Source organism: Salvelinus fontinalis, chromosome 34 (genome assembly GCF_029448725.1).
Source record: "Salvelinus fontinalis isolate EN_2023a chromosome 34, ASM2944872v1, whole genome shotgun sequence".
Classification (NCBI taxonomy): Eukaryota; Metazoa; Chordata; class Actinopteri; order Salmoniformes; family Salmonidae; genus Salvelinus; species Salvelinus fontinalis.
This window is the reverse complement of record NC_074698.1, coordinates 31,686,534-31,712,615: the sequence shown is the minus strand read 5'-3', so window position 1 is coordinate 31,712,615 and position 26,082 is coordinate 31,686,534. Positions and strand designations below refer to the sequence as shown.

At 46.7% G+C, this 26,082-nt stretch overlaps 1 protein-coding gene across 1 annotated transcript in view; it reads left to right on the top strand.

Annotated features, from left to right (window-relative positions):
- LOC129833734 (trinucleotide repeat-containing gene 18 protein-like) overlaps positions 1-26,082 on the top strand; it is a 299,469-nt gene that overhangs the window by 57,641 nt on the left and 215,746 nt on the right. The window contains 3 exon segments of the mRNA XM_055898516.1: positions 11,615-13,597; positions 16,700-16,775; positions 19,662-19,846. Of these exon segments, the coding sequence (XP_055754491.1) occupies positions 11,615-13,597; positions 16,700-16,775; positions 19,662-19,846 (2,244 nt within the window).

The window sequence follows — 26,082 nt, the reverse complement described above, 5'->3', positions numbered from 1 at the left end:
AAATACCGTCTCATTTCAGTCTCTTCAAACCATACTGCCTTCAGGCTGAAATACCCGTCTCATTTCAGTCTCTTCAAACCATACTGCCTTCAGGCTGAAATACCGTCTCATTTCAGTCTCTTCAAACCATACTGCCTTCAGGCTGAAATACCGTCTCATTTCAGTCTCTTCAAACCATACTGCCTTCAGGCTGAAATACCGTCTCATTTCAGTCTCTTCAAACCATACTGCCTTCAGGCTGAAATACCGTCTCATTTCAGTCTCTTCAAACCATACTGCCTTCAGGCTGAAATACCCGTCTCATTTCAGTCTCTTCAAACCATACTGCCTTCAGGCTGAAATACCGTCTCATTTCAGTCTCTTCAAACCATACTGCCTTCAGGCTGAAATACCGTCTCATTTCAGTCTCTTCAAACCATACTGCCTTCAGGCTGAAATACCGTCTCATTTCAGTCTCTTCAAACCATACTGCCTTCAGGCTGAAATACCGTCTCATTTCAGTCTCTTCAAACCATACTGCCTTCAGGCTGAAATACCGTCTCATTTCAGTCTCTTCAAACCATACTGCCTTCAGGCTGAAATACCGTCTCATTTCAGTCTCTTCAAACCATACTGCCTTCAGGCTGAAATACCCGTCTCATTTCAGTCTCTTCAAACCATACTGCCTTCAGGCTGAAATACCGTCTCATTTCAGTCTCTTCAAACCATACTGCCTTCAGGCTGAAATACCGTCTCATTTCAGTCTCTTCAAACCATACTGCCTTCAGGCTGAAATACCGTCTCATTTCAGTCTCTTCAAACCATACTGCCTTCAGGCTGAAATACCGTCTCATTTCAGTCTCTTCAAACCATACTGCCTTCAGGCTGAAATACCGTCTCATTTCAGTCTCTTCAAACCATACTGCCTTCAGGCTGAAATACCGTCTCATTTCAGTCTCTTCAAACCATACTGCCTTCAGGCTGAAATACCGTCTCATTTCAGTCTCTTCAAACCATACTGCCTTCAGGCTGAAATACCGTCTCATTTCAGTCTCTTCAAACCATACTGCCTTCAGGCTGAAATACCGTCTCATTTCAGTCTCTTCAAACCATACTGCCTTCAGGCTGAAATACCGTCTCATTTCAGTCTCTTCAAACCATACTGCCTTCAGGCTGAAATACCGTCTCATTTCAGTCTCTTCAAACCATACTGCCTTCAGGCTGAAATACCGTCTCATTTCAGTCTCTTCAAACCATACTGCCTTCAGGCTGAAATACCGTCTCATTTCAGTCTCTTCAAACCATACTGCCTTCAGGCTGAAATACCGTCTCATTTCAGTCTCTTCAAACCATACTGCCTTCAGGCTGAAATACCGTCTCATTTCAGTCTCTTCAAACCATACTGCCTTCAGGCTGAAATACCGTCTCATTTCAGTCTCTTCAAACCATACTGCCTTCAGGCTGAAATACCGTCTCATTTCAGTCTCTTCAAACCATACTGCCTTCAGGCTGAAATACCGTCTCATTTCAGTCTCTTCAAACCATACTGCCTTCAGGCTGAAATACCGTCTCATTTCAGTCTCTTCAAACCATACTGCCTTCAGGCTGAAATACCGTCTCATTTCAGTCTCTTCAAACCATACTGCCTTCAGGCTGAAATACCGTCTCATTTCAGTCTCTTCAAACCATACTGCCTTCAGGCTGAAATACCCGTCTCATTTCAGTCTCTTCAAACCATACTGCCTTCAGGCTGAAATACCGTCTCATTTCAGTCTCTTCAAACCATACTGCCTTCAGGCTGAAATACCGTCTCATTTCAGTCTCTTCAAACCATACTGCCTTCAGGCTGAAATACCGTCTCATTTCAGTCTCTTCAAACCATACTGCCTTCAGGCTGAAATACCGTCTCATTTCAGTCTCTTCAAACCATACTGCCTTCAGGCTGAAATACCGTCTCATTTCAGTCTCTTCAAACCATACTGCCTTCAGGCTGAAATACCGTCTCATTTCAGTCTCTTCAAACCATACTGCCTTCAGGCTGAAATACCGTCTCATTTCAGTCTCTTCAAACCATACTGCCTTCAGGCTGAAATACCGTCTCATTTCAGTCTCTTCAAACCATACTGCCTTCAGGCTGAAATACCGTCTCATTTCAGTCTCTTCAAACCATACTGCCTTCAGGCTGAAATACCGTCTCATTTCAGTCTCTTCAAACCATACTGCCTTCAGGCTGAAATACCGTCTCATTTCAGTCTCTTCAAACCATACTGCCTTCAGGCTGAAATACCGTCTCATTTCAGTCTCTTCAAACCATACTGCCTTCAGGCTGAAATACCGTCTCATTTCAGTCTCTTCAAACCATACTGCCTTCAGGCTGAAATACCGTCTCATTTCAGTCTCTTCAAACCATACTGCCTTCAGGCTGAAATACCGTCTCATTTCAGTCTCTTCAAACCATACTGCCTTCAGGCTGAAATACCGTCTCATTTCAGTCTCTTCAAACCATACTGCCTTCAGGCTGAAATACCGTCTCATTTCAGTCTCTTCAAACCATACTGCCTTCAGGCTGAAATACCGTCTCATTTCAGTCTCTTCAAACCATACTGCCTTCAGGCTGAAATACCGTCTCATTTCAGTCTCTTCAAACCATACTGCCTTCAGGCTGAAATACCGTCTCATTTCAGTCTCTTCAAACCATACTGCCTTCAGGCTGAAATACCGTCTCATTTCAGTCTCTTCAAACCATACTGCCTTCAGGCTGAAATACCGTCTCATTTCAGTCTCTTCAAACCATACTGCCTTCAGGCTGAAATACCGTCTCATTTCAGTCTCTTCAAACCATACTGCCTTCAGGCTGAAATACCGTCTCATTTCAGTCTCTTCAAACCATACTGCCTTCAGGCTGAAATACCGTCTCATTTCAGTCTCTTCAAACCATACTGCCTTCAGGCTGAAATACCGTCTCATTTCAGTCTCTTCAAACCATACTGCCTTCAGGCTGAAATACCGTCTCATTTCAGTCTCTTCAAACCATACTGCCTTCAGGCTGAAATACCGTCTCATTTCAGTCTCTTCAAACCATACTGCCTTCAGGCTGAAATACCGTCTCATTTCAGTCTCTTCAAACCATACTGCCTTCAGGCTGAAATACCGTCTCATTTCAGTCTCTTCAAACCATACTGCCTTCAGGCTGAAATACCGTCTCATTTCAGTCTCTTCAAACCATACTGCCTTCAGGCTGAAATACCGTCTCATTTCAGTCTCTTCAAACCATACTGCCTTCAGGCTGAAATACCGTCTCATTTCAGTCTCTTCAAACCATACTGCCTTCAGGCTGAAATACCGTCTCATTTCAGTCTCTTCAAACCATACTGCCTTCAGGCTGAAATACCGTCTCATTTCAGTCTCTTCAAACCATACTGCCTTCAGGCTGAAATACCGTCTCATTTCAGTCTCTTCAAACCATACTGCCTTCAGGCTGAAATACCGTCTCATTTCAGTCTCTTCAAACCATACTGCCTTCAGGCTGAAATACCGTCTCATTTCAGTCTCTTCAAACCATACTGCCTTCAGGCTGAAATACCGTCTCATTTCAGTCTCTTCAAACCATACTGCCTTCAGGCTGAAATACCGTCTCATTTCAGTCTCTTCAAACCATACTGCCTTCAGGCTGAAATACCGTCTCATTTCAGTCTCTTCAAACCATACTGCCTTCAGGCTGAAATACCGTCTCATTTCAGTCTCTTCAAACCATACTGCCTTCAGGCTGAAATACCGTCTCATTTCAGTCTCTTCAAACCATACTGCCTTCAGGCTGAAATACCGTCTCATTTCAGTCTCTTCAAACCATACTGCCTTCAGGCTGAAATACCGTCTCATTTCAGTCTCTTCAAACCATACTGCCTTCAGGCTGAAATACCGTCTCATTTCAGTCTCTTCAAACCATACTGCCTTCAGGCTGAAATACCGTCTCATTTCAGTCTCTTCAAACCATACTGCCTTCAGGCTGAAATACCGTCTCATTTCAGTCTCTTCAAACCATACTGCCTTCAGGCTGAAATACCGTCTCATTTCAGTCTCTTCAAACCATACTGCCTTCAGGCTGAAATACCGTCTCATTTCAGTCTCTTCAAACCATACTGCCTTCAGGCTGAAATACCGTCTCATTTCAGTCTCTTCAAACCATACTGCCTTCAGGCTGAAATACCGTCTCATTTCAGTCTCTTCAAACCATACTGCCTTCAGGCTGAAATACCGTCTCATTTCAGTCTCTTCAAACCATACTGCCTTCAGGCTGAAATACCGTCTCATTTCAGTCTCTTCAAACCATACTGCCTTCAGGCTGAAATACCGTCTCATTTCAGTCTCTTCAAACCATACTGCCTTCAGGCTGAAATACCGTCTCATTTCAGTCTCTTCAAACCATACTGCCTTCAGGCTGAAATACCGTCTCATTTCAGTCTCTTCAAACCATACTGCCTTCAGGCTGAAATACCGTCTCATTTCAGTCTCTTCAAACCATACTGCCTTCAGGCTGAAATACCGTCTCATTTCAGTCTCTTCAAACCATACTGCCTTCAGGCTGAAATACCGTCTCATTTCAGTCTCTTCAAACCATACTGCCTTCAGGCTGAAATACCGTCTCATTTCAGTCTCTTCAAACCATACTGCCTTCAGGCTGAAATACCGTCTCATTTCAGTCTCTTCAAACCATACTGCCTTCAGGCTGAAATACCGTCTCATTTCAGTCTCTTCAAACCATACTGCCTTCAGGCTGAAATACCGTCTCATTTCAGTCTCTTCAAACCATACTGCCTTCAGGCTGAAATACCGTCTCATTTCAGTCTCTTCAAACCATACTGCCTTCAGGCTGAAATACCGTCTCATTTCAGTCTCTTCAAACCATACTGCCTTCAGGCTGAAATACCGTCTCATTTCAGTCTCTTCAAACCATACTGCCTTCAGGCTGAAATACCGTCTCATTTCAGTCTCTTCAAACCATACTGCCTTCAGGCTGAAATACCGTCTCATTTCAGTCTCTTCAAACCATACTGCCTTCAGGCTGAAATACCGTCTCATTTCAGTCTCTTCAAACCATACTGCCTTCAGGCTGAAATACCGTCTCATTTCAGTCTCTTCAAACCATACTGCCTTCAGGCTGAAATACCGTCTCATTTCAGTCTCTTCAAACCATACTGCCTTCAGGCTGAAATACCGTCTCATTTCAGTCTCTTCAAACCATACTGCCTTCAGGCTGAAATACCGTCTCATTTCAGTCTCTTCAAACCATACTGCCTTCAGGCTGAAATACCGTCTCATTTCAGTCTCTTCAAACCATACTGCCTTCAGGCTGAAATACCGTCTCATTTCAGTCTCTTCAAACCATACTGCCTTCAGGCTGAAATACCGTCTCATTTCAGTCTCTTCAAACCATACTGCCTTCAGGCTGAAATACCGTCTCATTTCAGTCTCTTCAAACCATACTGCCTTCAGGCTGAAATACCGTCTCATTTCAGTCTCTTCAAACCATACTGCCTTCAGGCTGAAATACCGTCTCATTTCAGTCTCTTCAAACCATACTGCCTTCAGGCTGAAATACCGTCTCATTTCAGTCTCTTCAAACCATACTGCCTTCAGGCTGAAATACCGTCTCATTTCAGTCTCTTCAAACCATACTGCCTTCAGGCTGAAATACCGTCTCATTTCAGTCTCTTCAAACCATACTGCCTTCAGGCTGAAATACCGTCTCATTTCAGTCTCTTCAAACCATACTGCCTTCAGGCTGAAATACCGTCTCATTTCAGTCTCTTCAAACCATACTGCCTTCAGGCTGAAATACCGTCTCATTTCAGTCTCTTCAAACCATACTGCCTTCAGGCTGAAATACCGTCTCATTTCAGTCTCTTCAAACCATACTGCCTTCAGGCTGAAATACCGTCTCATTTCAGTCTCTTCAAACCATACTGCCTTCAGGCTGAAATACCGTCTCATTTCAGTCTCTTCAAACCATACTGCCTTCAGGCTGAAATACCGTCTCATTTCAGTCTCTTCAAACCATACTGCCTTCAGGCTGAAATACCGTCTCATTTCAGTCTCTTCAAACCATACTGCCTTCAGGCTGAAATACCGTCTCATTTCAGTCTCTTCAAACCATACTGCCTTCAGGCTGAAATACCGTCTCATTTCAGTCTCTTCAAACCATACTGCCTTCAGGCTGAAATACCGTCTCATTTCAGTCTCTTCAAACCATACTGCCTTCAGGCTGAAATACCGTCTCATTTCAGTCTCTTCAAACCATACTGCCTTCAGGCTGAAATACCGTCTCATTTCAGTCTCTTCAAACCATACTGCCTTCAGGCTGAAATACCGTCTCATTTCAGTCTCTTCAAACCATACTGCCTTCAGGCTGAAATACCGTCTCATTTCAGTCTCTTCAAACCATACTGCCTTCAGGCTGAAATACCGTCTCATTTCAGTCTCTTCAAACCATACTGCCTTCAGGCTGAAATACCGTCTCATTTCAGTCTCTTCAAACCATACTGCCTTCAGGCTGAAATACCGTCTCATTTCAGTCTCTTCAAACCATACTGCCTTCAGGCTGAAATACCGTCTCATTTCAGTCTCTTCAAACCATACTGCCTTCAGGCTGAAATACCGTCTCATTTCAGTCTCTTCAAACCATACTGCCTTCAGGCTGAAATACCGTCTCATTTCAGTCTCTTCAAACCATACTGCCTTCAGGCTGAAATACCGTCTCATTTCAGTCTCTTCAAACCATACTGCCTTCAGGCTGAAATACCGTCTCATTTCAGTCTCTTCAAACCATACTGCCTTCAGGCTGAAATACCGTCTCATTTCAGTCTCTTCAAACCATACTGCCTTCAGGCTGAAATACCGTCTCATTTCAGTCTCTTCAAACCATACTGCCTTCAGGCTGAAATACCGTCTCATTTCAGTCTCTTCAAACCATACTGCCTTCAGGCTGAAATACCGTCTCATTTCAGTCTCTTCAAACCATACTGCCTTCAGGCTGAAATACCGTCTCATTTCAGTCTCTTCAAACCATACTGCCTTCAGGCTGAAATACCGTCTCATTTCAGTCTCTTCAAACCATACTGCCTTCAGGCTGAAATACCGTCTCATTTCAGTCTCTTCAAACCATACTGCCTTCAGGCTGAAATACCGTCTCATTTCAGTCTCTTCAAACCATACTGCCTTCAGGCTGAAATACCGTCTCATTTCAGTCTCTTCAAACCATACTGCCTTCAGGCTGAAATACCGTCTCATTTCAGTCTCTTCAAACCATACTGCCTTCAGGCTGAAATACCGTCTCATTTCAGTCTCTTCAAACCATACTGCCTTCAGGCTGAAATACCGTCTCATTTCAGTCTCTTCAAACCATACTGCCTTCAGGCTGAAATACCGTCTCATTTCAGTCTCTTCAAACCATACTGCCTTCAGGCTGAAATACCGTCTCATTTCAGTCTCTTCAAACCATACTGCCTTCAGGCTGAAATACCGTCTCATTTCAGTCTCTTCAAACCATACTGCCTTCAGGCTGAAATACCGTCTCATTTCAGTCTCTTCAAACCATACTGCCTTCAGGCTGAAATACCGTCTCATTTCAGTCTCTTCAAACCATACTGCCTTCAGGCTGAAATACCGTCTCATTTCAGTCTCTTCAAACCATACTGCCTTCAGGCTGAAATACCGTCTCATTTCAGTCTCTTCAAACCATACTGCCTTCAGGCTGAAATACCGTCTCATTTCAGTCTCTTCAAACCATACTGCCTTCAGGCTGAAATACCGTCTCATTTCAGTCTCTTCAAACCATACTGCCTTCAGGCTGAAATACCGTCTCATTTCAGTCTCTTCAAACCATACTGCCTTCAGGCTGAAATACCGTCTCATTTCAGTCTCTTCAAACCATACTGCCTTCAGGCTGAAATACCGTCTCATTTCAGTCTCTTCAAACCATACTGCCTTCAGGCTGAAATACCGTCTCATTTCAGTCTCTTCAAACCATACTGCCTTCAGGCTGAAATACCGTCTCATTTCAGTCTCTTCAAACCATACTGCCTTCAGGCTGAAATACCGTCTCATTTCAGTCTCTTCAAACCATACTGCCTTCAGGCTGAAATACCGTCTCATTTCAGTCTCTTCAAACCATACTGCCTTCAGGCTGAAATACCGTCTCATTTCAGTCTCTTCAAACCATACTGCCTTCAGGCTGAAATACCGTCTCATTTCAGTCTCTTCAAACCATACTGCCTTCAGGCTGAAATACCGTCTCATTTCAGTCTCTTCAAACCATACTGCCTTCAGGCTGAAATACCGTCTCATTTCAGTCTCTTCAAACCATACTGCCTTCAGGCTGAAATACCGTCTCATTTCAGTCTCTTCAAACCATACTGCCTTCAGGCTGAAATACCGTCTCATTTCAGTCTCTTCAAACCATACTGCCTTCAGGCTGAAATACCGTCTCATTTCAGTCTCTTCAAACCATACTGCCTTCAGGCTGAAATACCGTCTCATTTCAGTCTCTTCAAACCATACTGCCTTCAGGCTGAAATACCGTCTCATTTCAGTCTCTTCAAACCATACTGCCTTCAGGCTGAAATACCGTCTCATTTCAGTCTCTTCAAACCATACTGCCTTCAGGCTGAAATACCGTCTCATTTCAGTCTCTTCAAACCATACTGCCTTCAGGCTGAAATACCGTCTCATTTCAGTCTCTTCAAACCATACTGCCTTCAGGCTGAAATACCGTCTCATTTCAGTCTCTTCAAACCATACTGCCTTCAGGCTGAAATACCGTCTCATTTCAGTCTCTTCAAACCATACTGCCTTCAGGCTGAAATACCGTCTCATTTCAGTCTCTTCAAACCATACTGCCTTCAGGCTGAAATACCGTCTCATTTCAGTCTCTTCAAACCATACTGCCTTCAGGCTGAAATACCGTCTCATTTCAGTCTCTTCAAACCATACTGCCTTCAGGCTGAAATACCGTCTCATTTCAGTCTCTTCAAACCATACTGCCTTCAGGCTGAAATACCGTCTCATTTCAGTCTCTTCAAACCATACTGCCTTCAGGCTGAAATACCCGTCTCATTTCAGTCTCTTCAAACCATACTGCCTTCAGGCTGAAATACCCGTCTCATTTCAGTCTCTTCAAACCATACTGCCTTCAGGCTGAAATACCCGTCTCATTTCAGTCTCTTCAAACCATACTGCCTTCAGGCTGAAATACCGTCTCATTTCAGTCTCTTCAAACCATACTGCCTTCAGGCTGAAATACCGTCTCATTTCAGTCTCTTCAAACCATACTGCCTTCAGGCTGAAATACCGTCTCATTTCAGTCTCTTCAAACCATACTGCCTTCAGGCTGAAATACCGTCTCATTTCAGTCTCTTCAAACCATACTGCCTTCAGGCTGAAATACCGTCTCATTTCAGTCTCTTCAAACCATACTGCCTTCAGGCTGAAATACCCGTCTCATTTCAGTCTCTTCAAACCATACTGCCTTCAGGCTGAAATACCCGTCTCATTTCAGTCTCTTCAAACCATACTGCCTTCAGGCTGAAATACCGTCTCATTTCAGTCTCTTCAAACCATACTGCCTTCAGGCTGAAATACCGTCTCATTTCAGTCTCTTCAAACCATACTGCCTTCAGGCTGAAATACCGTCTCATTTCAGTCTCTTCAAACCATACTGCCTTCAGGCTGAAATACCCGTCTCATTTCAGTCTCTTCAAACCATACTGCCTTCAGGCTGAAATACCGTCTCATTTCAGTCTCTTCAAACCATACTGCCTTCAGGCTGAAATACCGTCTCATTTCAGTCTCTTCAAACCATACTGCCTTCAGGCTGAAATACCGTCTCATTTCAGTCTCTTCAAACCATACTGCCTTCAGGCTGAAATACCGTCTCATTTCAGTCTCTTCAAACCATACTGCCTTCAGGCTGAAATACCGTCTCATTTCAGTCTCTTCAAACCATACTGCCTTCAGGCTGAAATACCGTCTCATTTCAGTCTCTTCAAACCATACTGCCTTCAGGCTGAAATACCGTCTCATTTCAGTCTCTTCAAACCATACTGCCTTCAGGCTGAAATACCCGTCTCATTTCAGTCTCTTCAAACCATACTGCCTTCAGGCTGAAATACCGTCTCATTTCAGTCTCTTCAAACCATACTGCCTTCAGGCTGAAATACCGTCTCATTTCAGTCTCTTCAAACCATACTGCCTTCAGGCTGAAATACCGTCTCATTTCAGTCTCTTCAAACCATACTGCCTTCAGGCTGAAATACCGTCTCATTTCAGTCTCTTCAAACCATACTGCCTTCAGGCTGAAATACCCGTCTCATTTCAGTCTCTTCAAACCATACTGCCTTCAGGCTGAAATACCCGTCTCATTTCAGTCTCTTCAAACCATACTGCCTTCAGGCTGAAATACCGTCTCATTTCAGTCTCTTCAAACCATACTGCCTTCAGGCTGAAATACCGTCTCATTTCAGTCTCTTCAAACCATACTGCCTTCAGGCTGAAATACCGTCTCATTTCAGTCTCTTCAAACCATACTGCCTTCAGGCTGAAATACCGTCTCATTTCAGTCTCTTCAAACCATACTGCCTTCAGGCTGAAATACCCGTCTCATTTCAGTCTCTTCAAACCATACTGCCTTCAGGCTGAAATACCCGTCTCATTTCAGTCTCTTCAAACCATACTGCCTTCAGGCTGAAATACCCGTCTCATTTCAGTCTCTTCAAACCATACCGCCTTCAGATCAAAGTATTGATTTGTAATAGACTGTCTTAGCCCCAATAAAAATACATTATTGATCACATCATTATTGGTCTTTGATCACATCACTTTTTCTCCACGTGGTGGAGACACAAAAACAAGGTGCATCAAAGTGGCGTCTCGGATGTTTTGGAGACCGGTTGTTACGTTATCTACTGTTGTTGTTGTTGTTCTGACGGATAATAAATAAATAAAACGTGTTTTTTTTTAATTTCACCTTTATTTAACCAGGTAGTTGAGAACAAGTTCTCATTTACGACTGCGACCTGGCCAAGATAAAGCAAAGCAGTGCGACACAAACAACAACACAGAGTTACACATGGAATAAACAAACATACAGTCAATAATACAATAGAAAAGTCTAAATACAGTGTGTGTAAATGGAGTAAGATTAGGGAGGTAAGGCAATAAATAGGCCATAGAGGCAAAATAATTACAATTTAGCAAATAAACACTGGAGTGATAGATGTGCAGAAGATGAATGTGCAAGTAGAGATACTGGGGTGCAAATGAGCAAAAAAATACATAATATGGGGATGAGGTAGTTGGGTAGGCTATTTACAGATGGGCTATGTACAGGTGCAGTGATCTGTGAGCTGCTCTGACACCTGATGCTTAAAGTTAGTGAGGGAGATATAAGTCTCCAGCTTCAGAGATTTTTGCAATTCGTTCCAGTCATTGGCAGCAGAGAACTGGAAGGAAAGGCGGCCAAAGGAGGTCTTGGCTTTGGGGGTGACCAGTGAAATATACCTTAAACATTCTACTCAGTAAATTGATGCATGTGGTGGTGTGTTCTGATGGGTGTGGTGTTTTTGTGATGTTTGTGTTCCAGAGAGGTTCTTCCTGCCAGTGTCGTTACCCCAGCCGCCCCTCCAACCCTCCTCCGTCCCCCCCAGCTCCACCCCCCAGAGTAGCTCCCGGGATGGGGGCAGGGACCGAGGCCGCGAGGAGAGGGAGAGAGAGGCGCCTCAGGAGGGGGGCAGGGATCGAGACAGACTCTACCGTGAGGAGAGGGAGGAGCCTCAGGAGGGGGGCAGGGATCGAGACAGACTCTACCGAGAGGATAGAGAGGAGCCTCAGGAGGGGGGCAGGGATCAAGACAGACTCTACCGTGAGGAGAGAGAGGAGCCTCAGGAGGGGGGCAGGGATCGAGACAGACTCTACCGTGAGGAGAGGGAGGAGCCTCAGGAGTCGGACAGAGACAGACCCTACCGCGAGGAGGGAGACAGAGGAGAGAGGGAGAGAGAGGAGCCTCAGCAGGGGGGCAGAGACAGACCCTACCGCGAGGAGAGAGACAGAGGAGAGAGGGACCGGTTGAGAGAGGAGTCTCGTCCATACAGTGTGGTAGATCTGACACGGGATGGGAGGAGTGGAGAGAGAGAACGCCACAGAGACCGAGAGAGAGAAAGAGAGGCTTTCCTCCACCACCCCTCTGCTCCTCCCCCCCTCCGGGGCTCCTCCTCTTCTGGGCGTTACCCAGAGACTGAAGACACACCCATTCGCTCCCCCAGCCCTAACCCCAGCCCCCCCACACACACAGACAGGCTGAGGAAGACTGAATCTACCTATAGCGGTGGACTCCTCCCTGGCCCCACCTACCCTGCACACCGGGAGCCTATCAGGGAACAGCGTGTGAGCGCGCCCACTTACGTGCCTTCTGTGGAGGTCTACGATGAGCAGATCGGCCCGATTCAGATCGCTTCGCAGGCCAGGGACAAACACGACAAACAGAGAGAGAGGGAGAGAGAAAGGGAGAGGGAGAGAGAAAGGGAGAGGGAGAGAGAAAGGGAGAGGGAGAGAGAAAGGGAGAGGGAGAGAGAAAGGGAGAGAGAGAGGTTTCCTGAAAAGACTCTATTGGACCGTCGTGCTTCTCTTCCTGGTGATTTGTCCAATCAGAGAGAGCGGGAGGAGGGCTCTGTGATCTGCTCCAACGGTTCGGCTCTGAAACGAGACGGTTACGTCAGACAATCAGGGTTCAGCCCGGACCCCAGGGACACTCCAAAACATGCCATCCGATTGGGCTTGGAGCGGGTGGGGGAAGGGCCTAAATGGAACCCCATCAGCCCATTGGCCAACTACGCCACCAGTCATATGGCAGCTCTGGCCTCCCAGCACAGACACACACACGTTCAACCCTCACACCATAACCAGCAGGAACTCAACAGACCCCCATCCAACCCCCACACACCCCAACCCTCACACCATAACCAGCAGGAACTCAACAGACCCCCATCCAACCCCCACACACCCCAACCCTCACACCATAACCAGCAGGACGTCAACAGACCCCCATCCAACCCCCACACACCCCAACACAGACACACACATTCCCCCCACCCTCTGCCCCAACCCCAGAGGGCAGAGGAGGGACAGAGGCGCTACTTGGACACCTCAGCCCTGTACCGCCCAGTGGGGGGAAGGAGAGGCAGCGGGGGAGGAGGGTCCGAGGGGGGAGCAGAAGGAGGAGAGGTGTCGGCCATGCAGAGTCTAATCAAATACAGCGGGACCTTCCCACCTGAACGGCAGGGGTCCTTCGGTCAGAACACGGACAACCAAGCCGCGTTCGGAGGGCTGGCGTTCATGAGACTGGAGGGGGGAGGAGGAGGAGGAGGAGGAGGAGCGGGTGGGAGGCTGATGAAGAGAGAGCGGGAGCGCCCCGACAGCACCCGGGCGTTGGGACGCGGCGAGGGGCCAGGCGAGGGTGGGGGAGAGCTCCGGCACCCTCCTGTCGGGATAGCTGTGGCCGTGGCCAGACAGAGGGACAGTAGCAATACAAACTCACAGAGACCTCTAGTACCGCACGCAGGGGTTAAAGGTGAGACTGGCTATTTATTTACATCTTATACCAAGGGGACAACTGGGGTTTAGATATGGGGGGGGGGACAAACATTATTATTTTTTTTTACATTTAACCTCTCTGGGATATGTGGGACGTGCTAGCGTCCCGCATGGCCAACATCTAGTGAAAACGCAGAGCGCCAAATTCAAATAAATCACTATTAAAAATTTAACTTTCTTAAAATCACACATGCAATACACCAAATTTTAAAGCTACACTTGTTGTGAATCCAGCCAACGTGTCAGATTTCAAAAAGGCTTTACGACGAAAGCACACCGAACGATTATGTTAGGTCAGTACCTAGTCACAGAAAAACACAAGCCATTTTTCCAGCCAAAGATAGTCACAAAAAAGTCACAAAAAGCAGAAATAGAGATAAAAATGAATCACTAACCTTTGATGATCTTCATCAGATGACACTCATAGGACTTCATGTTACACAATACATGTATGTTTTGTTCGATAAAGTTCATATTTATATCCCAAAATCTTAGTTTACATTGGCGCGTTATGTTAAGTCATGTTTTGCTTCCAAAACATCCGGTGATTTTGCAGAGAGTCACATCGATTTACAGAAATACTCATCGTAAACGTTGATGAAATTCCTTTGTCTGTAGAAAATGCAATGGAACGCAAGTTAACTCTCACGTGAACTCTCACGTCATGGCACTCTGCCAGACCACGGACTCATTCCCCCCGCCGTTACAGTAGAAGCATCAAACAAGGTTCTAAAGACTGTTGACATCTAGTGGAAGCTTTAGGAAGTGCAACATGACCCCATTTCCACTGTATCTTGGATAGGCAAAGGGTTGAAAAACTACAAACCTCAGATTTCCCACTTCCTGGTTGGATTTTTTCCTCAGGTTTTTGCCTGCCATATGAGTTCTGTTATACTCACAGACATCATTCAAACAGTTTTAGAAACTTCAGAGTGTTTTCTATCCAAATCTACTAATTATATGCATATTCTAGCTTTTAGGCCTGAGTAGCAGGTAGTTTACTCTGGGCACCCTTTTTATCCAAGCTACTCAATACTGCCCCCCCCTGTCCCAGAGAAGTTAAGACACTTCCTACAGTTCTACACAGTTCTTCCACATGACTCATTATGCCTCTCATGTGGGGGCTATATGGGGGTCTGTATGGGGGGGGGGCTATAGGGGGGGCTATATGAGGTGGCTATAGGGGGGCGGCTATATGGTAGGGGCTGTATGGGGGTCAAAAGGGGGGGGATATATGAGGTGGCTATAGTGGGAGTCCTATAGGGGGGGGCTATAGGGTGTGGCTATGGGGGGGCTCTATGGGGGGTCTGTATGAGGGTCTGTATGGGGGGCTATAGGGGTCTGTATGGGGGGCTAGGGGGGGGCTATATGAGGTGGCTATGTTGGGGGCTATAGGGGGAGTGCTATAGGGGGGTCTGTATGGGGGGGCTATATGAGGGTCTGTATGGGGGGGCTATATGGGGGGCTGTATGAGGGGCTATATGGGGGTCTGTATGGGGGTGCTATAGGGGTCTGTATGGGGGGCTGTGGGGGGGCTATATGAGGTGGCTATGTTGGGGGCTATAGGAGGAGTGCTATATGGGGGGGCTATAGGGTGTGGCTATGGGGGGGCTGCATTGGGCTGCTAAATGGGGGGGCTATATGGGGTGGCTATAGGGGTAGTGCTATAGGGGGAGTGCTATATGGGGGGGCTATAGGGGGGGGGGGGCTATAGGGGGAGTGCTATATGGGGGGGCTATAGGGTGTGGTTGTATGGGGCTGCTATATGGGGGGGCTATAGGGTGTGGCTATAGGGGGGGGCTATATGGGGGGGCTGTGTAGGGCTGCTATATGGGGCTACTATACGGGGGGCTATTTGGAAAACCCAGTATAAGTTGAAGGATATGTCTTCACCATCATTAGTGAAGCTATTTCAGTAGAAGGTGAAGGATATGTTTTCATCATTAATGAAGCTATTTCAGTATAAGTTGAAAGATATGTCTTCACCATCATTAATGAAGCTATTTCAGTATAAGTTGAAGGATATGTCTTCAGCATCATTAATGAAGCTATTTCAGGATAAGTTGAAGGATATGTCTTCACCATCATTAATGAAATTATTATAAGGCCTATTTGGTGAGGGCTATATAGGGGGGGCTGTATGGGGGAGTGCTATAGGGGGGGGGGGGGCTGTATGGGGGGCTATTTGGAAAACCTAGTATAAGTTGAAGGATATGTCTTCACCATCATTAATGAAGCTATTTCAGGATAAGTTGAAGGATATGTCTTCACCATCATTAGTGAAGCTATTTCAGTATAAGTTGACGGATATGTCTTCAGCATCATTAATGAAGCTATTTCAAGGCCAACGTTAAGAAGCCACAATAGATGAAGACGGAATTTTGTCCCACTGAACAGAAATATAAACGCCACGTGTAAAGTGTTGGTCCCGTGTTTCATGAGGCGAAATAAAATAATAAAATAATAATAATAATAATAAAATACCCCATTCGCACAAAAAGCTTCTTTCTCTCAAATTTGGTGCAATTTTTATTTTTATTTACATCCCTGTTAGTGAGCATTTCTCCCTTTCCAAGATAATCCACCCACCTGACAGGTGTGGCATATCAAGAAGCTGATTAAAACACGCATGATCATTACACAGGTGCACCTTGTGCTGGGGACAATAAAAGGTCACTCTAAAAATGTGCAGTTTTGTCACACAACACAATGACACACATTTTCTCAAGTTTGTATTTAAAAAAATATATATATATTTCTTATGTTTCTGTAATTATAATATATATTTATTTATTTATTTTTGTTACTTTTATCCCCTTTTTCTCCACCATTTCCTGATATCTAATTGGTCGTCCAACAGATGCATATCTGTATTCCCAGTCATGTGAAATCCATAGATTACGGCCTAATTCATTTATTTAAATTGACCGATTTTCCGTATGAACTGTAAGTCGGGTAATTGTTGTATGTTGCATTTGATATTTTAGTGTATTTTTTAAAATACCAGGATATCACCAAATCTACTGTTATTGAAGCAGTGCATTATGGATCACTGTGTTCTATTCTGTCGTCCAAACAGACGAGGAGCGGGGGGACGAGCGAGCCCGTCACCGTGGCGATAGACTGGGGTGCCTGGAGCAGGAGAAGTTGCTCAGGTTAGGGGGCGTGACCAACGACTCACCTTTACGAAAGGCTGCAGTGAACACAGTCTGTCACATTTTCTGACCTGCAACCTGTTAGGAAACTGTAGATATTATTCATATAACCTGTTAGGAAACTGTAAATATTATTCATATAACCTGTTCGTTGATTCCCTGGTGGAGTTGATTCCCTGGTGGAGTTGATTCCCTGGTCATATAACCTGTTAGGAAACTGTAGATATTATTCATATAACCTGTTAGGAAACTGTAGATATTATTCATATAACCTGTTAGGAAACTGTAGATATTATTCATATAACCTGTTAGGAAACTGTAGATATTATTCATATAACCTGTTCGTTGATTCCCTGGTGGGGTTAGGAGTTGATTCCCTGGTGGGGTTAGGAGTTGATTCCCTGGTTGGGTTAGGAGTTGATTCCCTGGTTGGGTTAGGAGTTGATTCCCTGGTTGGGTTAGGAGTTGATTCCCTGATTGGGTTAGGAGTTGATTCCCTGATTGGGTTAGGAGTTGATTCCCTGGTTGGGTTAGGAGTTGATTCCCTGGTTGGGTTAGGAGTTGATTCTCTGGTTGGGTTAGGAGTTGATTCTCTGGTTGGGTTAGGAGTTGATTCTCTGGTTGGGTTAGGAGTTGATTCTCTGGTTGGGTTAGGAGTTGATTCTCTGGTTGGGTTAGGAGTTGATTCCCTGGTGGGGTTAGGAGTTGATTCCCTGGTGGGGTTAGGAGTTGATTCCCTGGTGGGGTTAGGAGTTGATTCCCTGGTGGGGTTAGGAGTTGATTCCCTGGTGGGGTTAGGAGTTGATTCCCTGGTGGGGTTAGGAGTCGATTCCCTGGTGGGGTTAGGAGTCGATTCCCTGGTGGGGTTAGGAGTCGATTCCCTGGTGGGGTTAGGAGTCGATTCCCTGGTGGGGTTAGGAGTCGATTCCCTGGTGGGGTTAGGGGTCGATTCCCTGGTTGGGTTAGGGGTTGATTCCCTGGTGGGGTTAGGAGTTGATTCCCTGGTGGGGTTAGGAGTTGATTCCCTGGTGGGGTTAGGAGTTGATTCCCTGGTGGGGTTAGGGGTTGATTCCCTGGTGGGGTTAGGGGTTGATTCCCTGGTGGGGTTAGGGGTTGATTCCCTGGTGGGGTTAGGAGTTGATTCCCTGGTGGGGTTAGGGGTTGATTCCCTGGTGGGGTTAGGGGTTGATTCCCTGGTTGGGTTAGGAGTTGATTCCCTGGTTGGGTTAGGAGTTGATTCCCTGGTTGGGGTTAGGGGTTGATTCCCTGGTGGGGTTAGGGGTTGATTCCCTGGTGGGGTTAGGAGTTGATTCCCTGGTGGGGTTAGGAGTTGATTCCCTGGTGGGGTTAGGAGTTGATTCCCTGGTGGGGTTAGGAGTTGATTCCCTGGTGGGGTTAGGAGTTGATTCCCTGGTGGGGTTAGGAGTTGATTCCCCGGTGGGGTTAGGAGTTGATTCCCTGGTGGGCTTAGGAGTTGATTCCCTGGTTGGGTTAGGGGTTGATTCCCTGGTGGGGTTAGGAGTTGATTCCCTGGTTGGGTTGATTCCCTGGTGGGGTTAGGAGTCGATTCCCTGGTGGGGTTAGGAGTTGATTCCCTGGTTGGGGTTAGGGGTTGATTCCCTGGTGGGGTTAGGAGTTGATTCCCTGGTGGGGTTAGGGGTTGATTCCCTGGTGGGGTTAGGGGTTGATTCCCTGGTGGGGTTAGGAGTTGATTCCATGGTTGGGTTAGGGGTTGATTCCCTGGTGGGGTTAGGGGTTGATTCCCTGGTGGGGTTAGGGGTTGATTCCCTGGTGGGGTTAGGGGTTGATTCCCTGGTTGGGTTAGGGGTTGATTCCCTGGTTGGGTTAGGAGTTGATTCCCTGGTGGGGTTAGGAGTTGATTCCCTGGTGGGGTTAGGAGTTGATTCCCTGGTGGGGTTAGGAGTTGATTCCCTGGTGGGGTTAGGAGTTGATTCCCTGGTGGGGTTAGGAGTTGATTCCCTGGTTGGGTTAGGAGTTGATTCCCTGTTGGGGTTAGGAGTTGATTCCCTGTTGGGGTTAGGGGTTGATTCCCTGTTGGGGTTAGGGGTTGATTCCCCGGTGGGGTTAGGAGTTGATTCCCCGGTGGGGTTAGGAGTTGATTCCCCGGTGGGGTTAGGGGTTGATTCCCCGGTGGGGTTAGGGGTTGATTCCCCGGTGGGGTTAGGGGTTGATTCCCGGGTGGGGTTAGGATTTGATTCCCTGGTGGGGTTAGGGGTCGATTCCCTGGTGGGGTTAGGGGTCGATTCCCTGGTGGGGTTAGGGGTCGATTCCCTGGTGGGGTTAGGAGTCGATTCCCTGGTGGGGTTAGGAGTCGATTCCCTGGTGGGGTTAGGGGTCGATTCCCTGGTGGGGTTAGGGGTCGATTCCCTGGTGGGGTTAGGGGTCGATTCCCTGGTGGGGTTAGGGGTCGATTCCCTGGTGGGGTTAGGAGTCGATTCCCTGGTGGGGTTAGGAGTCGATTCCCTGGTGGGGTTAGGAGTCGATTCCCTGGTGGGGTTAGGAGTCGATTCCCTGGTGGGGTTAGGAGTCGATTCCCTGGTGGGGTTAGGAGTCGATTCCCTGGTGGGGTTAGGAGTCGATTCCCTGGTGGGGTTAGGAGTCGATTCCCTGGTGGGGTTAGGAGTCGATTCCCTGGTGGGGTTAGGAGTCGATTCCCTGGTGGGGTTAGGAGTCGATTCCCTGGTGGGGTTAGGGGTTGATTCCCTGGTGGGGTTAGGAGTCGATTCCCTGGTTGTGTTGAATCTCTAGTCCATGTAATGTGTGTACTCTATCACTCCCTATCAAGGATGGATATAAAGAGTGTTATGAATTAGATGTTTTTAAATTAGTGTGTGTGTGTGTGTGTGTGTGTGTGTGTGTGTCCAGAGAGAGTAAGGAGCTGGCAGAGTTCACGCAGATGCATCCCCCCCTGGTGTCCAGCGCCCTGACCTCTAACCTCATGGTGACTGGAGGCTCCGCCCGCTGGCCCCACGACCCCTCCCCCCTGACCTCTCACCACTGGATGCCCCGTCAAGGAGCACCGCCCATCTGGCTGTCGGGATCCCCCTACGGTACACCCACTATACCCACTACACACCCCCTATACCCACTACGGTACACCCACTATACCCACTACACACCAACTACAGTACACCCACTATAGCCACTACGGTACCTCCATTATACCCACTACGGTACACCCACTATACTCACTACGGTACACCCACTATACTCACTACACACCACCTACCGTACACCCACTATACCCACTACACACCCACTATAGCCACTACGGTACCTCCATTATACCCACTACGGTACACCCACTATACTCACTACGGTACACCCACTATACTCACTACACACCACCTACCGTACACCCACTATACCCACTACACACCCACTATACCCACTACGGTACACCCACTATACCCACTACGGTACACCCACTATACCCACTACACACCCCCTACGGTACACCCACTATACCCACTACACATCCCCTACGGTACACCCACTATACCCACTACACATCCCCTACGGTACGCCCACTATACCCACTACATACCCACTACACACCCACTATACCCACTACACACCCATTATACCCACACTATACCCACTACGGTACACCCACTATACCCACTACACACCCACTATACCCACTACACACCCACTATACCCACTCCACACCCACTACATACCCACTATTACCACTACACACCCACTATTACCATTACATACCCACTATTACCATTACACACCCACTATACCCACTACACACCCACTATACCCACTACACACCCGCTATACCCACTACACACCCACTATACCCACTACATACCCACTATATCTACTATACCCTCTACACACCCACTATCCCACTATACCCCCTACGGTACACCCACTATACCCACTACACACCCACTATAACCACTATACCCCCTACGGTACACCCACTATACCTACTACACACCCACTACACACCTACAGTTCACCCACTATACCCCCTACGGTACACCCACTATACCCCCTACGGTACACCCACTATACCCACTACACACCCACTATACCCACTGCGGTACACCCACTATACCCCCTACGGTACACCCACTACACCCACTACACACCCACTACACCCACTACACACCCACTACACACCTACGGTTCACCCACTATACCCCTACGGTACACCCACTATACCCATACGGTACACCCACTATACCCCCTACAGTACACCCACTACACCCACTACACACCCACCAAACCCACTACACACACCCACTACACCCACTACACACACACACTATACCCACTACACACACACACACACACTATAACCTTTACACACACTATACCCACTACACACACACACACGATACCCACTACACACACACACACACTATACCCACTATACCCACTACACACACACACACACACACACACACTATAACCTTTACACACACTATACCCACTACACACACACACACTATACCCACTACACACACACACACACACACTATAACCTTTACACACACTATACCCACTACACACATACACACACACACTATACCCACTACACACACACACAAACTAGAGGTCGACCGATTATAAATTTTCAACGCCGATACCATTTATTGGAGAACCAAAAAAGCCGATTAATCGGCCAATTTTTATTTTATTTTATTTTTAATGACAAATTAAAAAATGCTGAATTAACACTTATTTTAACTTAATATAATACATCAATCAAATCAATTTAGTCTCAAATAAATAATGAAACATGATCAATTTGGTTTAATTAATGCAAAAACAAAGTGTTGGAGAAGAAAGTAAAAGTGCAAAATGTGCCATGTAAGAAAGCTAACGTTTAAGTTCCTTGCTCAGAACATGAGAACATATGAAAGCTGGTGGTTCCTTTTAACATGAGTCTTCAATATTCCCAGGTAAGAAGTTTTAAGTTGTAGTTATTATAGGAATTATAGGACTATTTCTCTCTATACCATTTGTATTTCATTAACCTTTGACTATTGGATGTTCTTATAGGCACTTTAGTATTGCCAGTGTAACAGTATAGCTTCCGTCCCTCTCCTCGCCGCTACCTGGGCTCGAACCAGGAACACATCGACAACAGCCACCCTCGAAGCAGCGTTATCCACGCAGAGCAAGGGGAACAACCACTCCAAGGCTCAGAGCGAGTGACGTTTGAAATGCTATTAGCGCCCGCTAACTAGCTAGCCATTTCACATCGGTTACACCAGCCTCATCTCGGGAGTTGATAGGCTTGAAGTCATAAACAGCAGAGCTGCTGGCAAAACGGAGGAAAGTGCTGTTTGAATGAATGCTTACGAGCCTGCTGGTGCCTACCATCGCTCAGACTGACTGCTCTATCAAATCATAGACTTAGTTATAACATAATAACACACAGAAATACAAGTCTTTGGTCATTAATATGGTCCAATCCGGAAACTATCATCTCGAAAACAAAACGTTTATTCTTTTAGTGAAATACGGAACCGTTCTGTATTTTATCTAACGGGTGGCATCCATAAGTCTAAATATTCCTGTTACATTGCACAACCTTAAATGTTATGTCATAATTACGTAAAATTCAGGGAAATTAGGCAGCCCAAACTGTTGCATATACCCTGACTCTGCGTCCAATGAACGCAAGAGAAGTGACACAATTTCACCTGGTTAATATTGCCTGCTAACATGGATTTTTCTTTTAGCTAAATATGCAGTTTTAAAAATATATACTTCTGTGTATTGGGTTTAAGAAAGGCATTGATGTTTATGGTTAGGTACACGTTGGAGCAACGATACGCACCGCATCGATTATATGCAACGCAGCACACGCTAGATAAACTAGTAATATCATCAACCATGTGTAGTTAACTAGATAAACTAGTAATATCATCAACCATGTGTAGTTAACTAGATAAACTAGTAATATCATCAACCATGTGTAGTTAACTAGATAAACTAGTAATATCATCAACCATGTGTAGTTAACTAGATAAACTAGTAATATCATCAGCCATGTGTAGTTAACTAGATAAACTAGTAATATCATCAACCATGTGTAGTTAACTAGATAAACTAGTAATATCATCAACCATGTGTAGTTAACTAGATAAACTAGTAATATCATCAACCATGTGTAGTTAACTAGATAAACTAGTAATATCATCAACCATGTGTAGTTAACTAGATAAACTAGTAATATCATCAACCATGTGTAGTTAACTAGATAGACTAGTAATATCATCAACCATGTGTAGTTAACTAGATAAACTAGTAATATCATCAACCATGTGTAGTTAACTAGTGATTATGATTGATTGATTTTTATAAGATAAGTTTAATGCTAGCTAGCAACTTACCTTGGCTTACTGCATTGGCGTAACAGGCGGGCTCCTCGTGGAGTGCAATGTAATCAGGTGGTTAGAGCGTTGGACTAGTTAACTGTAAGGCTGCTAGATTGAATCCCCCGAGCTGACAAGGTGAAAATCTGTCGTTCTGCCCCTGAACGAGGCAGTTAACCCATCGTTCCCCGGTAGGCTGACAGTTAACCCACTGTTCCTAGACCAGTTAACCCACTGTTCCCCAGTAGGCTGACAGTTAACCCACCGTTCCCCGGTAGGCTGACAGTTAACCCACTGTTCCTAGACCAGTTAACCCACTGTTCCCCGGTAGGCTGACAGTTAACCCACTGTTCCTAGACCAGTTAACCCACTGTTCCCCGGTAGGCTGACAGTTAACCCACTGTTCCCCGGTAGGCTGACAGTTAACCCACTGTTCCCCGGTAGGCTGACAGTTAACCCACTGTTCCCCAGTAGGCTGACAGTTAACCCACTGTTCCCCAGTAGGCTGACAGTTAACCCACTGTTCCTAGACCAGTTAACCCACTGTTCCCCGGTAGGCTGACAGTTAACCCACTGTTCCCCAGTAGACTGACAGTTAACCCACTGTTCCTAGACCAGTTAACCCACTGTTCCTAGACCAGTTAACCCACTGTTCCCCGGTAGGCTGACAGTTAACCCACTGTTCCCCGGTAGACTGACAGTTAACCCACTGTTCCCCGGTAGACTGACAGTTTACCCACTGTTCCTAGACCAGTTAACCCACTGTTCCCCGGTAGGCTGACAGTTAACCCACTGTTCCTAGACCAGTTAACCCACTGTTCCCCGGTAGGCTGACAGTTAACCCACTGTTCCCCGGTAGACTGACAGTTAACCCACTGTTCCCCGGTAGACTGACAGTTTACCCACTGTTCCTAGACCAGTTAACCCACTGTTCCCCGGTAGGCTGACAGTTAACCCACTGTTCCTAGACCAGTTAACCCACTGTTCCCCGGTAGGCTGACAGTTAACCCACTGTTCCCCGGTAGACTGACAGTTAACCCACTGTTCCCCGGTAGACTGACAGTTTACCCACTGTTCCTAGACCAGTTAACCCACCGTTCCCCGGTAGGCTGACAGTTAACCCACCGTTCCTAGACCAGTTAACCCACCGTTCCCCGGTAGGCTGACAGTTAACCCACTGTTCCCCAGTAGACTGACAGTTAACCCACTGTTCCCCGGTAGGCTGACAGTTAACCCACTGTTCCCCATTAGACTGACAGTTAACCCAGCGTTCCCCGGTAGGCTGACAGTTAACCCAGTGTTCCCCGGTAGGCTGATAGTTAACCCACCGTTCCCCGGTAGGCTGACAGTTAACCCACTGTTCCCCGGTAGGCTGATAGTTAACCCACCGTTCCCCGGTAGGCTGACAGTTAACCCACTGTTCCTAGACCAGTTAACCCACTGTTCCCCGGTAGGCTGACAGTTAACCCACTGTTCCCCGGTAGGCTGACAGTTAACCCACCGTTCCCCGGTAGGCTGACAGTTAACCCACCGTTCCCCGGTAGGCTGCCAGTTAACCCACTGTTCCCCATTAGACTGACAGTTAACCCAGCGTTCCCCGGTAGGCTGACAGTTAACCCAGTGTTCCCCGGTAGGCTGATAGTTAACCCACCGTTCCCCGGTAGGCTGACAGTTAACCCAGTGTTCCCCATTAGACTGACAGTTAACCCAGCGTTCCCCGGTAGGCTGACAGTTAACCCACTGTTCCCCAGTAGACTGACAGTTAACCCACTGTTCCTAGACCAGTTAACCCACCGTTCCCCGGTAGGCTGACAGTTAACCCACCGTTCCCCGGTAGGCTGACAGTTAACCCACTGTTCCTAGACCAGTTAACCCACTGTTCCTAGACCAGTTAACCCACTGTTCCTAGACCAGTTAACCCACTGTTCCTAGACCAGTTAACCCACTGTTCCTAGACCAGTTAACCCACCGTTCCCCGGTAGGCTGACAGTTAACCCACTGTTCCTAGACCAGTTAACCCACTGTTCCTAGACCAGTTAACCCACTGTTCCTAGACCAGTTAACCCACTGTTCCTAGACCAGTTAACCCACCGTTCCCCGGTAGGCTGACAGTTAACCCACTGTTCCTAGACCAGTTAACCCATCGTTCCCTGGTAGACTGACAGTTAACCCACCGTTCCCCGGTAGACTGACAGTTAACCCAGCGTTCCCCGGTAGGCTGCCAGTTAACACACTGTTCCCCGGTAGGCTGACAGTTAACCCACTGTTCCTAGACCAGTTAACCCACTGTTCCCCGGTAGGCTGACAGTTAACCCACCGTTCCCCGGTAGGCTGACAGTTAACCCACTGTTCCCCGGTAGGCTGACAGTTAACCCACTGTTCCTAGACCAGTTAACCCACTGTTCCTAGACCAGTTAATCCACTGTTCCTAGACCAGTTAACCCCACTGTTCCTAGACCAGTTAACCCACTGTTCCTAGACCAGTTAACCCACTGTTCCTAGACCAGTTAACCCCACTGTTCCTAGACCAGTTAACCCCCTGTTCCTAGACCAGTTAATCCACTGTTCCTAGACCAGTTAATCCACTGTTCCTAGACCAGTTAACCCCACTGTTCCTAGACCAGTTAACCCACTGTTCCTAGACCAGTTAACCCACTGTTCCTAGACCAGTTAACCCCACTGTTCCTAGACCAGTTAACCCACTGTTCCTAGACCAGTTAACCCACTGTTCCTAGACCAGTTAACCCACTGTTCCTAGACCAGTTAACCCACTGTTCCTAGACCAGTTAACCCACTGTTCCTAGACCAGTTAACCCACTGTTCCTAGACCAGTTAACCCACTGTTCCTAGACCAGTTAACCCACTGTTCCCAGACCAGTTAAACCCCTGTTCCTAGACCAGTTAACCCACTGTTCCCCAGTAGACTGACAGTTAACCCA